This window comes from Oryctolagus cuniculus, chromosome 2 (assembly GCF_964237555.1).
Source record: "Oryctolagus cuniculus chromosome 2, mOryCun1.1, whole genome shotgun sequence".
NCBI lineage: Eukaryota > Metazoa > Chordata > Mammalia > Lagomorpha > Leporidae > Oryctolagus > Oryctolagus cuniculus.
Window position 1 is genome coordinate 166,010,048 of NC_091433.1, and position 13,971 is coordinate 166,024,018.

General features: G+C 42.8%; 1 protein-coding gene across 4 annotated transcripts in view; it reads right to left on the reverse strand.

The window, feature by feature from the left end:
* Window positions 1–5,364: 5,364 nt before the first annotated feature.
* VIT (vitrin) overlaps window positions 5,365–13,971 on the reverse strand; it is a 119,252-nt gene continuing 110,645 nt past the window's right edge. For all 4 annotated transcript variants that reach the window (XM_008254544.4, XM_008254546.4, XM_008254543.4 and 1 more), the window contains one exon: window positions 5,365–5,979. In XM_008254544.4, coding sequence (XP_008252766.2) covers window positions 5,801–5,979 — 179 coding nt within the window. In that variant the 3' untranslated portion in view covers window positions 5,365–5,800. The remainder of the gene's footprint in view (window positions 5,980–13,971) is intronic.

The window sequence follows — 13,971 nt, forward strand, 5'->3', positions numbered from 1 at the left end:
TGACCTACCTTTACCTCATTATAATAGTAAAAACCCACCCCTGGGAAGAGAGTTAAGATGCAGTGAAACATACAGTGTCTGTTAGAGCATGTTGTCTCAACTGCACCTGCACAAAGACCCACCCGAACATGGTGTGGAGAACACCCCCATCAGTTGGAAAAACCTGATGAATAGCCAGCCAGGCACTGCAGAAGCTGCAATCCCAGCCTGCCCACACCTAGTCTTGAGGTGTGGACTTTTCCTCTGTCTAGAAATCCTTTCTTCCCACTAGCCTTTGTGTTCTGCCCTTAGATTCTTTCCTGCTTTGGTGACAACCACCTGGACCCCATAGCGCCTCTGCTGGGTCCCCCAGCCATGTACCACTCCGGAGGCTGCCAAGGCTTCCTCAGGCCTTTGCTTCCAGAAGTCCCTGCGGACAGTCCAGGATAGAACGGCGGCACCAGCACAAAGCACCCTCTAAAGGTGGAAACAGGCGTGTGGGTGTTCTAGGCCTTGCATTTAGGACATCCAGCTGGAAAGGTCCTCTGCAGTTTCCATTCTGCCATTGTCCCCCATTCAGTAACGCTGTCTTCTTAGGGAAAACAAACTACACTGCTACTTTGCCCTTTAGAAAATATCTGCTCATTTATTTTTCTTGGTGCATGTTAGACAGTTGTTACCACAGTGGTTTGCAACCATCTAGCTTGTCCCTGTTCTCTCTGGCTTTAAAACACTGCACAACCTCCTACTGAGGTTGCAAAGAAACTCCCTTTCACTGTGATTTCAAGGTGAATTTGTGGGGTGTGAAGGTAATTGAAACAATTCAATACCATGATATCAGGACCCAGGCTTACAGATGTCTTGGGGATGTCAGACCAACAACAATGAAGTGGGTCTCAGGTCTTGTCTTTGGTCTTTTCACCATTTCTATGGTTTCTGGAGCCTCTGGGCTTCTGTGCCCTGAGCAGTCATGTAAAGGCTCTTTGTTGCGAATCCAGATTCCAGTTTTCCATTAACCTGAATACACACTCTGCTCACCTCAACCAACTGGGGGCTGGAGGAGTCACAGAAAGGAGCTATTCAGCAGAAATTGTATTTTTTATAGCCAAGTCCCGGCTGCCAAGCCAAGTATAGTATTTGCTTACTTGGGCAAGCGTACTGCCTACAGGCCCCATTTGTGTAAAAGGGATGGCTAGGATAAAGTTCAGTTCAGTATTTTTCAGTTAAAAGATGCTAAAAGCAAAAAACCAGCAAACCCTGCCTTGAAATTGTGGTCTTTCAACTTCGTTTTTCATGGGGATGGTTATTTAAATAGGACGTTTCTCCTCAGGCCTTCATACTAGAAACATGAGTAGAGCCCAGAAGCATCTTCTCTGTCTCTCTGATAGCCTGAACAGCTTTCCTGCAGCTAACAGGTAACAAGTACCATCATGCAGTCACTGAGGCCAAGAGAAGTTTGAAGGGAACCTTACAGATACAGTTGTCGGCTATCTTGAGTAAAGCTAAGCAAAACAAGGGAAGGCTACAGAGACGGAAGACCTTCTTTCAGCTTGGATTTGCTTTTCCAAGCTTGAGACCTTGTAGACATGCCTTCAAGGCAACCTGACTCTCCAAGGAACTTCCAAAATTGCTAATTTTGTAGGTGATCAGAAAGAGCAATGTGACAGCTCGTGCCTTCCCAGCCATTTCAGCATGGAGTGCTGGGTGGCCCTGCGTACCATGGGGTCAGTCCCTAAGGAGTGGGAAATTTTTCTCTGCTCCTTCTCTCCAGAGCTGTTCACCAGTTTCTAGATGAAGATTACTCTGGGGGAGGGTGGAATGAGAGGGTTGTTTCTGTTCCTCATCCCATTTCTAGGGTTCTGCTCTGTCTCCTTGGAGTACATGATTTACTCCAATTTCCTTCCAGAATTCTACTACAAATTGAGTTCTGATTACTTTTAACCAAAAGAGCCTTGACCACATGGCTTAGTCCCCACTTTTCTCATAGTATAATTTCCTGACACCCTTGCCTCATGTTCCAATCTGTAAGAATGTCTGTGCATTGCACTGTCCTGTTCTCCTGGTCTTTGCTCCTGTCCTCTCTACTGGAACTCATTTTCCTTCACCTGGTAGCAATGGGCTCGTTACAGAAAACCTATGCCAGGAAGCCTCCCTGCATGTGCCCATCACCTCTCAGATCAGTCAGATGTTATGTTTATTCATCTCTCCTCCACAAAAACTTGATTTCTGTGGTTCTAGAAAAAGCAGTGACTTTAACTACAGTGAGGAACCCCAGAAAGATGTTAGAAAGAAGGGTGCAGTGTGATGGAATTAGATGCTCTCTTTCTCTTGTCAGCCTTTCCTGCTTCTCTATTCCTGAAAGTGTCTTTGCCTCTCATTCTATCAGTGCCATTGTATTAGGCATGCCACTATCTGATGACTTCAAACTTTGCATTGTTTGGATTGCATGTCCTTGATGACGTATGCAGGGTGTGTCCTCCAATGAGAAGGGTCCATGGAGGTGTGCTTTTGTATCCGGAGAACCCAAATCGCTCTGAGCAAGTCAGGAAAGACTCTGAAGAGGAGGCAGCATTTCGACTGAGACCTGAAGGGTGTATTCAGAAATTTACAAAGAACGTTCATTATAGATAAAATAACCCCTTTAAGTGAAGGCAGGATCACTCACCTGAGGATCAGTGGGCGTGTTGGGGAAAAGTAGAGTTTATGCTGGACATTTAACAGACTGTTCACGTTGGACATTTAGTAGACCCTGAGAATACACTGCATTGAGTTATATGTATATATTCTTTTTAAATTGTTTATTTGAGAGGCAAAGAGCGCCCGTCTGCTGGATCCCTTTCCTCATGCCCACAATGGCTAGGGTTGGACCACAGCTAAAGCCAGGAGCTGGGAACTTAATCTAGGTTTCTCCTGCAAGTGGCAGGAACTGGATCACTTAAGCCATCACTACTGCTTTCCAGGATCTGCACTGTCATGAAGCTAAAGTCAGGAGCTGGAGCTGGGAATCAAAACCAAGTACTCTTGGTTAATCCTCCGCCTGCGGCGCCAGCATCCCATATGGGTGCCGGGTTCTAGTCTCGGTTGCTCCTCTTCCAGTCCAGCTCTCTGCTGTGGCCCGGGAAGGCAGTGGAGGATGGCCCAAGTGCTTGGGCCCCTGCACCCGCATGGGAGACCAGGAGAAAGCACCTGGCTCCTGGCTTCGGATCAGTGCAGCACACCGGCCATAGCGGCCATTTGGGGGGTGAACAAACAGAAGGAAGACCTTTCTCTCTGTCTCTTTCACTGTCTAACTCTATTTGTCTAAAAAACAAAACAAACAAAACTAACCAAGTACTCTGATGTAGGATGCAGGTGTCTTAAATTCTTAATGTCCACCTCTGTATGAATATTTTTAATTGTCAAGCTTACTGGAGAACTCCCTGTGAAGCCATTTTGGTTATTTTGCATGTCATTATTATAAGAAACAAAGCAGTTAAGTACAAGCCCCCAGGTCAGATTATGGGTCCTGATTTTCGGTTGGTATAAGGAAGTTTACACCAACCCTATGACCTTGAGCGAGTTATGTGATATCTCTGTGCTTCAGTTGGGTGATCAATAAAATGAGAATAAAAATATACCCCTCTCAGCAAATGGTGTGGGTGAGCAAGTAAATATATGGAAAGCCTTTAGCTTAGCAGATGAAAAACACTCTTAGGCATGATGACAATTTCATTTCTCAAGAGATTCTTTGTGATCACCAGTCATTCACTTTGTGCACAATCCCATGATAGTCATTATAGGATTTTAATTATTCACTTATTTGTGGTTTTCCCCCTGGATGGAATTTCTCAAAGGCATTAGTTGAAAAAATATCTCTCTCCAACGTAATTGAACTCATGTTTTGAAGCATTTTTCTAACTATATTTACATGCTGGTAATCTAAGGGGAAGATTTCTCTTAGGATTTTGAATGTGAATAACATCATTTGGAAACTTCTCTTCTAGGCTAGAAAATCTCTGGACACAGGAGCATTTTTCTGTGAACCAGTGCTGGTCCCAGGATTGCTGTTGGCAATCCTGCTTTAGGGAAGTTTTGTCCTGTTAGAAGGGATTTAAAGAACCCAGAAAAATTATAAATATCTGAAACCTGCAAATCTGGCCTGACATTTTTAGCAGAGTTTTGTTGCAAAACTTGAAGCCTTAGCAAAGAAACGTCTACTCATGGGCCTTCACTCCTGAGAAGCAGGGATTTAGGTCAAATGGAATGTAGACATCATATGCTCTGGAGAAGTTAGCTCAGTGCCCCTTGTCAGTTTGTGTTGGTTGACTTTGAGGAAGAATAGGCATGGAGGACATTTTTCTGTTGAGACCACAGAAAGGAAAATAGAGTTGCTTTAGGATATTGGCTCCAGAGTCTGTAGAACCCAGAGGACAGAACTGGTTGGAGTTGGGAGAAAGAAAGGGACTCCCAGCTCAACAAGAAATGGTCAAATGAGCCAACAGATGGGAAGACAGAACTGAATTCTCTTCTGTCCCCTATCTGCACAGGTATCTTCTGGCCTGGTTTCCTCTTCATAATTTTAGGGTCTGACGTAGTTTGTAAGGTTTTGTTTCTGCTGTTAGGATTTTAGTTCTACCTCATCAGTATTGGATGCAGTTTAGGCTGCACAAAGCAGTGGTTACATCCAAGACTTTTCAAGTCATCCATCATCCCAAGACCTTGATTTCTACACTGCTCTGTGCAAACCCTGCTTCCACCCAACTCCATTTGCACTCCTCTCTTCCCTCTGGGACTTGAGAGCTCCTTTATCATCTGCAAACTCTCAGAAGCCCCAGCCCCTTCTCCTTCATGCCCCACCTAACTGAAACCTGTTTGTCTCTTGCCCCATGTATTTGAGGCCTGGAATGGGGACAGGTCTGCTTGTTGCTCCTTTGCCTCTTCCAAAGTATCCCCTTCCTTCTGCCTTCAAAATCTTCATCTCCCTTGAAGGTCTAGCCTCAGAGTATATTCAGCCTCCAAGCCAGTCACTGCTGTCTTCTGCCAACTTGCTAGTTACTTGCTCTCATTCCAGTGTCCAGGCCCCAATGTCATTGACTCAGATTTCAGGGACACTGGGACAGGGCCTGGGGACCAGCATTTTAGTCTCCCAAGTGATTCTAATGAGCAGCCCTAACACATCATTTTTAAGCAAGATTAACTCACTCCTTGGGGTCCAACTGCTGCTAAAGCAGTGTGTTGCAGGAATTCAGTGACTGAAATCATAGTGGGAGAGAGGCCAATCAGGAGAAGCCATGCCATAGCCACAGTTCCCCTGCATCCCTATGGGAATGTTGTCACCATGGGTCAGAGCAGAGGGTGGCCCTGGCACAAACCTTGTGAACGTGACACATGACACAGGCAGAAAGATTGCATGGAATCCTTGTCAACATTTAATTAAGCAACTCCTACATTGTCATGGCAAAAATAAAATGTGTTGAGATTTACAGACTTCTAATGAAAAATAAAAAAACTCACAAAGTCTCTATTTAAGCCTGTCATAGGTGCTGTGCTCTATTCTGCTCTATTCTGTACATGTATTTTGAAAACAACTGTCAAAATATGCAATCCCCAATACCCTTAAAATGTTGCACTATATTGGCTTATTCTACAAATTGATGATCATCTTTGTAACTCCAAGTTTGGAAGCATGAAAAACCATGATGGCAAAGAATAGTAACAATGCATCTGTTCCCCCAGGGCCTATCCAAGCCTCACCGCCCTGTGTGTGCCCCCAAAGCCATGGGGGCTGTCCCAAGAGTCAGTCGGTCAAGCAGCAGTTGCTGGTGCTTTGCCTGTTCTGAATTCAGTTCCGAGGCTGTGAGTTGAACTCTGTACAAATGTTCTGGATGATCCTGGGGACGAATTTGTAGAGGTTGTCAAACTCATCCACAAAGAAGGAGTGGTCCTTGGCAGGATAAGTGGCAATGACTTCCAGCTCATCCTGTGCCGCCCATGCCACACCAATTGCATAGGTGATCACTCCTGTGAGGACAAAGATTGGATGAAGCAAATATCCCCAAGAAGAGGTACTGCTAATGAATTCTTGCCTCCCTGTTACTATGCTGGCACACCAAATCGAAAATCAGAAAAAGTCAAGCACAACAAAATAATCTCTCCCCACCCCAGTCCTCTAGGTTTCTAGAATTAAGACTAACTATAGGGGCTGATGCTGTGGCAAAGTGGGTAAAGCCGCCACTTGGGGCACCAGCATCCCATATGGGCACTGGTTCATATCGTGGCTGCTCCACTTCTTATCCAGCTCCCTGCTAATGGCCTGGGAAAGCAGCAGAAGATGGCCCAAGTGCTTGGGTCCCTATACCCACAAGGGAGATCAAGAAGAAGCTCCTGACTCCTGGTTTTGGATTGGCCTGGCTCTTGCTGTTGCAACCATTTGGGGAGTCAACCAGCGGAGGGAAGACCTCTCTGTCTCACCTTCTTTCTGTAGCTCTACCTCTCAAGTAAGTAAATAAAATTAAAATTTTTTAAAAAAATTTAAAAAGACTAAATATAGTCATTTCTTCATTCAATAAATAAATACTTTAGAGCATTTGTGCCAATAATATCAAAATTAAGGTAGTTGCTGTCTCAGGAATTTAAGGGGAGAAAAAAATGCAGGTAAAATGGAGGAAAAAATGGCAAGAGTTTCAGGCACAGGAGGAGCACAAGAGGAGATATTTTGGAATAAGTGAAACTTTTGGTGTCCTGCAGATCATACCACCACATAACGTATGTCTGTTCTACTTGTGTTCAGAGCCAAACAATCTGAGAGAGTCTTAAATGCATCAAAAGATCAAAGTCCAATGATAACTTTAGGTTTGAGGGTGACTTTGCAAGCCATGGAATCCAATCTCCTTCCCAGTGCAGGAACCCTGGCTCAAGTCTCAGAGAGAACCCCAGCATCTGCTGCATCAACCCCAAGGAGAAAGAGTTTTAAGATCAGGAAGAGGGGCCGACTCTGTGGCATAGTGAGTAAAGCTGCCGCCTGCAGTGCCCACGTCCCATATGGGTGCCTGTTCGAATCCTGGCTGCTCCATTTCCAGTCCAGCTTTCTGCTATGGCCTGGGAAAGCAATAGAAGATGGCCCAAGTGCTTGGACTCCTGCACCCGTGTGGGAAACACAGAGGAAGCTCCTGGCTCCTGACTCCTGGCTTCAGATTCGCCCAGCTCTGGAAGTTGTGGCCATTTGGGGAGTAAACCAGCACAAGTCAGTGTCCCTCTCCCTCTCCCTCTTCCCCTCTCCCTCTCCCCCTTTCCCTCTCACAGAAATCTTTTATTTAAGGAATAAAAACTTCATGCATTTCATAAATACAGCTTTAGGAACATAATAATTCTTCCCACTGTACTTGCCCTCCCACCCACACTGCTACCCCCTCTTCCTCCTTCCACTCCTATTCCCATTCTTATTTTTTTTACTAAGATCTATTTTCAATTAACTTTATAACAAATACAATTAACTCTATACTATGTAAGAAGTTCAACAAATAGTGTGAAAAAAACTTCCTCAACAGTCGAGACAAGGGCTGTTCAAAATCATTGCGTTTCAAAGTGTCAATTATACTTCTATAGATTACTTTCTAGGTGCTCTATTAGTTGTATCAGATCAAAGAGAATGTATGGTATTTGTCCTTTTGGGACTAGCTTATTTCACTAAGTATGATGTTTTCCAGTTTCATCCATTTTCTTGCAAAAGACAAGATTTCATTTTTTTATTACCACTGTGTAGAATTCCATGATGTGCATATCCCATAATTTCTTTATCCAGCCTTCAGTTGACAAGATTGATTCCATATCTTAGTTGTTGTGAATTGAGTTGGAATAAACATGAGGTTACAGATAACTCTTTCATATACTGATTTCATTTCCCTTGGGTAAATTCCCAGGAGTGGGATGGCTGGGTCATATGGTAGGTCTACTCAGATTTCTGAGTTATCTCCATACTGTCTTCCCCTGTGCCTGTACTAGTTTACATTCCCACCAACAGTGTATTATGGTACCTTTTCCCTCACATCCTCGCCAGCATTTGTCTATTTCTGTATGAAAGGCATACTAATTTGGGTGAAGTGAAATCTTATTGTGGTTTTCATTTGCATTTCCCTGACAGCTAGCGATCCTGAGCACTTTTTCATGTGTCTGTTGGCCATTTGGATTTCCTCTTTTGAAAAATGCCTGTTTAAGTCCTTTGCCCATTTCCTAATTGTGTTATTTGTTTTGTTGTTGTGGAGTTTCTTTCTTTTTTTTTTTTTTTTTTTTTTTTTTTTTTTTTTTTTTTGGCCAGGCAGAGTTAGACAGTGAGAGAGAGAGAGTTATAGACAGTGAGAGAGAGACAGAGAGAAAGGTCTTCCTTCCGTTGGTTCACTCCCCCAGTGGTCACCACGGCCAGCGCTGTGCCAATCTGAAGCCAGGAGCCAGGTACTTCCTCCCGGTCTCCCATGTGGGTACAGGGACCCAAGCACCCAGGCCATCCTCCACTGCCCTCCCGGGCCACAGCAGAGAGCTGGACTGGAAGAGGAGCAACCAGGACTAGTACCTGGCGCCCCAACAGGGACTAGAACCCAGGGTACCAGCGCCGCAGGCAGAGGATTAGCTAAGTGAGCCACAGCACTGGCCATGTTGTGGAGTTTCTTGATCTCTTTATATATTCTTGTTATTCCTTTTTCAGTTGCATACTTTGCAAATAATTTCTCCATTCTGGCGGTTGCCTCTTCACTTTGCTGAGCATTTCTTTTGCAGTGCAGAAGCTTCTCAATTTGATGTAATCCCATTTGTCAATTTTAGCTTTGATTGCCTGTGTCTCTGGGGTCTTTTCCAAGAATTCTTTGCCTATGCCAATGTCTTACAGGGTTTCCTCAATGTTCTCTAATAATTTGATGGTATCAGGTTATAGATTTAGGTATTTAATCCATTTTGAGTGGATTCTTTGTGCAAGGTGTAAGATAGGAGTCTTGCTTCATACTTCTGTATGTGAAGATCCAGTTTTCCCAGCACCATTTGTTGAAGAGACTGTCCTTCTTCAGAGAGAGATTTTAGCTCCTTTGTCAGAGATAAGTTGGTTGTAGATGCATGGGTTGATTTCCTGCATTTCTATTCTGTTCCATTGATCTATCCATCTGTTTTTGTGCCAGTATCAGTCTGTTTTGATTATAATTGCCCTGTAGTATATCTTTAAATCTGATATTGTGACTCCTCTGGCTTTGTTTTTGTTGTATAAGATTGTTTTAGCTATTGGGGTCTCTTGTGTTTCCATATGAATTTCAGTATTATTTTTTCTTGATATGAGAAGAATGTCTTTGGTACTTTGATTGGTATTGCATTGAATCTGAAAATAACTTTTGGTAGTATGGACATTTTGATGATATTGATTCTTCAAATACTTGAAAATGGAAATTTTTCCATTTTGTGTCTTCCTCTATTTCCTTCTTTAATGTTTTGTAATTCTCATTGTAGAGGTCTTTGACCTCCTTGGTTAAATTTATTCCAAGGTATTTGATTTTTTTTTTCTTCATAGCTATTGTGAATGGATTGATCTTAGAAGTTCTTCATCAGCTGTGGCATTGCCTGTGTATACAAAGGCTATTGATTTTTGTGTGTTGATTTTATATCCTACCACTTTACCAAACTCTTCTATGGGTTCCAATAGTCTCTTAGTGGAGTCTTTTGGATCCCCTAAATATAGAATCATGTCATCTGAAAATAGGGATAGTTTGACTCCTTCCCAATTTATATCCCTTGGATTTCTTTTTTCTTTTCTAATTGCTCTGGCTAAAACTTCCTGAACTATGTTGAATAGCAATGGTGAGAGTGGGCATCCTTGTCTGGTTCTAGATCTCAGTGGGAGTGCTTCCAACTTTTCCCCATTCAACAGGACACTGGCCATGGGTTTGTTATAAATTGCCTTGATTGTGTTGAGGAATGCTCTTTTCATACCCAATTTGCTTAAAGTTTTCATCATGAAAGGGTGTTGTATTTTATCAAATGCTTTCTCTTGCATCTATTGAGATAATCATATGGTTTTTGTTCTTCAGTTTGTTAATGTGATGTGTCACATGGATGCTTTGTGAATGTTGAATCATCCCTGCATACCTGGGATAATTCCCACTTGGTCTGTGTGAATGAGCTTTCTGATGTGTTGTTGGATTCAATTCGCTAGTATGTTATGGAGGATTTTTGTATTTATGTGAAATTGGTTTGTAGTTCTCTTTCTCTATTGTATCTTTTTTTTTGGATTGAGGAATCAGGATGATGCTGGATTCATAGAAGGAGTTGTTTTGAATAGCTTGAGAAGAATTAGAGTAAGTTCTTCTTTAAATGTCTGGTAGAATTCAGCCGTGAAACCTTCAGTCCTGGGTTTTTCTTTGCTGGGAGGGTCTTTATTACTGATTCAATTTCTGTCTTGGTTATGGGTCTGTTTAGGTTTTCTGCGTCTTCATTGCTCAATATTGGTAGGTTGCATGTGTCTAGGAATCTGTCCATTTCTCCTAGGTTTCTCAGTTTTTTGGCATATAGCTCTTAGTAATTTCTGATGATTCTTTTTATTTCTGTGGTGTCTATTGTTAATATTTCCTTTTTATCACTAATATTATTGACTTGGATTTTCTCCATCTTTTTTTTTTGATTAGTTGGGCCAATGATTTATCTATTTTTTTTTTTTTTTTCAAAAAACCAGCTGTCTATTTCACTGATCTCTTTTATATTTTTTGTTTCAATTTTGTTGATTTATTCTCTAATTTTAATTATTTCTTTTCTCCTACTAGTTTTGGGTTTGGTTTGCTATTGTTTTTCTAGGTCCTTGAGAGGAATTGATAGCTCATGTATTTGGTGCCTTTCTAATTTCTTGCTGTTGGCACCAATTGCTATATAAACTTTCCTCTTAACACTGCTTTTGCTGTATCCCATAGTTTTGATAGTCGTATTGTTACCTTCATTCACTTCCAGAAATTTTTTGATTTCTCTTTTTTGATTTCTTCAGTGACCCACTGTTTATTCAGGACCATGTTGTTCAGTCTCCATGTGTTTACGTATGTTCTAGAGATTCTTGGGTTGTTGATTTCCAACTTCATTTCATTGTGATCAGAGAAGATGCATGGTATGTTTTTTTTTTAATTTTCTGAGACTTGCTTTATGACCTAACATGTAGTCTACCCTAGAGAAAGTTCTATACACTGGGGAGAGGGATGTGTATTCTGTAACTGTAGGATGAAAAGTTCTGTTGGTATCCGTTAGATCCATTTGGTACATAGTGTCAGTTAACTCTGTTGTTTCTTTCCTGATTTTCTGTCTGGTTGATCTGTCCATTGCTGAAAGTGGAGTATTAAAGTCCTCCATTATTACTGTATTAGAGTCTATGTCTCCCTTTAGATCCATTAACATTTATTTTAAATAGCCAGGTGCCCTGTAATGAAATGCATATACATTTATTATAGTCACACCTTCCTGTTGAATTGATCCCTTAATCATTGCATAGTTCTTTTCTTTGTCTCTTTTAACACTTTTTATGTTAAAGTCTGTTTTGTTTGATATTAGGATGGCTACCCCAGCTCTTTTTTGGTTCCTATTAGTATGGAATATCTTTTGCCATCCTTTCACTTTCAGTCTGTATATTTCTTCTTGGTCAGATATATTTCTTACAGGCAGCAAATAGATGGGTCTTGTTTTTTAATCCATTCAGCCAGTCTGTACCTTTTAACTGGAGAGTTGGGGCCATTTACATTCAAGATATCTGTTAATAGTTAAGACTTGGCCTTGTCATTTTTCCATAAATATTCCTATTATTTACTTTGGGTTTTCTTTGTACTTTTACTGGGAGATTTTCTGCCTTCGCCTTTTCTTATAGTGATGACCATATTTCTGTGTTTCTGTGTATAGCATATCCTTGAGCATCTTTTGTAAATCTGGATGAGTGGTGACAGATCCTTCAATTTCTGTTTTTCCATGGAAAATCTTTATTTCACCTTCATTCATAAATGAGAGCTTTGCAGCATATAGTATTCTGGATTGACAATTTTTTTCTCTTAAGACTTGGAATATATCTCACCATTCTCTCTTAGCTTGTAGGGTTTCTGATGACAAGTCCACAGTGAGTCTAATTAGAGATCCTCTGAAAGTAATCTGGTGTTTTTCTCATGCACATTTTAGAATATTTTCTTTCTACTTTACTGTCAATTTCACAGCCAGACTCAGGTATCTCCCCTTGGCTGGTTGCTGGGTGCATGGACACGAGCTGGCGCAGCTGTTACGTATGTTCAAAATAGCGTCTGCCCGCTCTTGACTAGTTACAGAGCATGGGTGCTGGTGGTCGGGGAGAAAGAAATGTGCCCCCCCCCTTTTATTCCCTTTAGGTTTGCTGGTACTCTGTTCCCCATAGGGCTCCAAGCCAGACTTGCACAGGCTCTTCCCGCAGCTTTATCACCAATGACTTGGGCTGCTGTAGTCTGATTTCCCCTCACTCTCCAAAGATGGTGCTGAGGCTCTCAGTTGCTGGGGTCCAAGCTGTGCATGTTCACACCCTCCATGTAGGTCCAGTGTCCCTCTAATTTGTATGGAGTATCTTCTGCCATTTTCTCCATAACTCTTCCCTGAAATTGTACTCTCCATTTTCTTTTTAACTATCTTTCCCTAGATTAGAGCAGTGAGCTCCCTTACCATTCTACCATCTTGAAAAACTCCCTCCCTCTTTCTCTCTCTCTCTCTCTCCATCTGCCTCTATGTAACTCTGCCTTTCAAATAAGTAAATATTAAAAAAAAAAAAATCAGGAACAGCTGTCGCTCCCCCTCTTCGCGGAGGAACGACACAGGACCCTGCGCTGTTCTTTTGTCTTCTCGGCCCTTCCCAGGTTTGCTGCTGGTTCTTCCCGGGTTGGCTGCCGTCCCTCCACCTCCATGGAGGGGCGGGCCCCCCTGCCACTTTCCCCACTTCCACGGGGGAGCGGCACACCGCCAGCCCGCTCTCTCGGGGGCTGCTCAGGTGTTCCTTCAGATAGATGTTCCCCTTAGATGTTCCTGGTGCATGTTGTCTCTCTCCTCCTTTATAGTCCTCTTCCACCAATCCCAACTCTGCTACCCACATGCCGAGTACGCTGCTCTCCTCCAATCAGGAGCAGGATCAGCTCCTGCAGGTTATTGGTCGAATTGGAGGCACCTGTGTAGAAGTTGTTTACTCCTCTCCCAGCGCCATATTGTGGGAGAGCAGATACATAGAATAAATCTTAATTCTAGTAACTTAGTCTAGTCCGAGTTGCTCCCCACAAACAGCTAACCAATAGTGTTGAATGTTGCTAGGAAGTCATATAATATGAAAATAAAAAAGTGCTCCTTAGGTTTAGAAAAAACAAAACCAAGATTTTTACAGCTCGATGAGAACAATTTCAGGGCAGGAGATGCCAAAGAATCTAAATGAATTGCCACTGAGTTCAGAATGGAAAAGAAGTGATGTGAGTAGTCCATGTAGCCAGTGCTGCATGTGTCTGTGAAGGGCAGAACATGCAGAACAGGTGGCCAAAGAGAAGTTCCCAGTTTTCAGCAGAGGAGGGACTTGAGCATGTCTAGATGCAAACAGAAAGGGTGTAGTGAGATTGCAGGTGCTGGGTTGAGATGCCCCAGACAGGAGACGACAGACCTCAGGGATGAAGCACCGATACTTAGTGGGCAGACGGGAAGACTATTCCCATACCACCTCAAAGCTGGCTCAGGTGGGTGAGCAAGATGGCATTGAAATGGAGGGCAGGGGCTGGGTGTGGCCTTCCACTGACCTGCCTCCCCCCCGGCCCCTACAGTGGCCCTTCTCTCTCCAGTGGCTTCTAGATGCCCTGTCCTGCTGCTGATGGGTGAACCACCCACACCTCTCATAGCTCTGGCCTAAGCTTCTCAACTGTGGTCCATTAAGCTGCACATGCACTGCCAGTTGCTTTTCTCACCTCTGCAGTTTCTTATCTCTAAATATTGTCTCAATTGGGAGGAAGCAGCAGTGAGCTTTAAAAT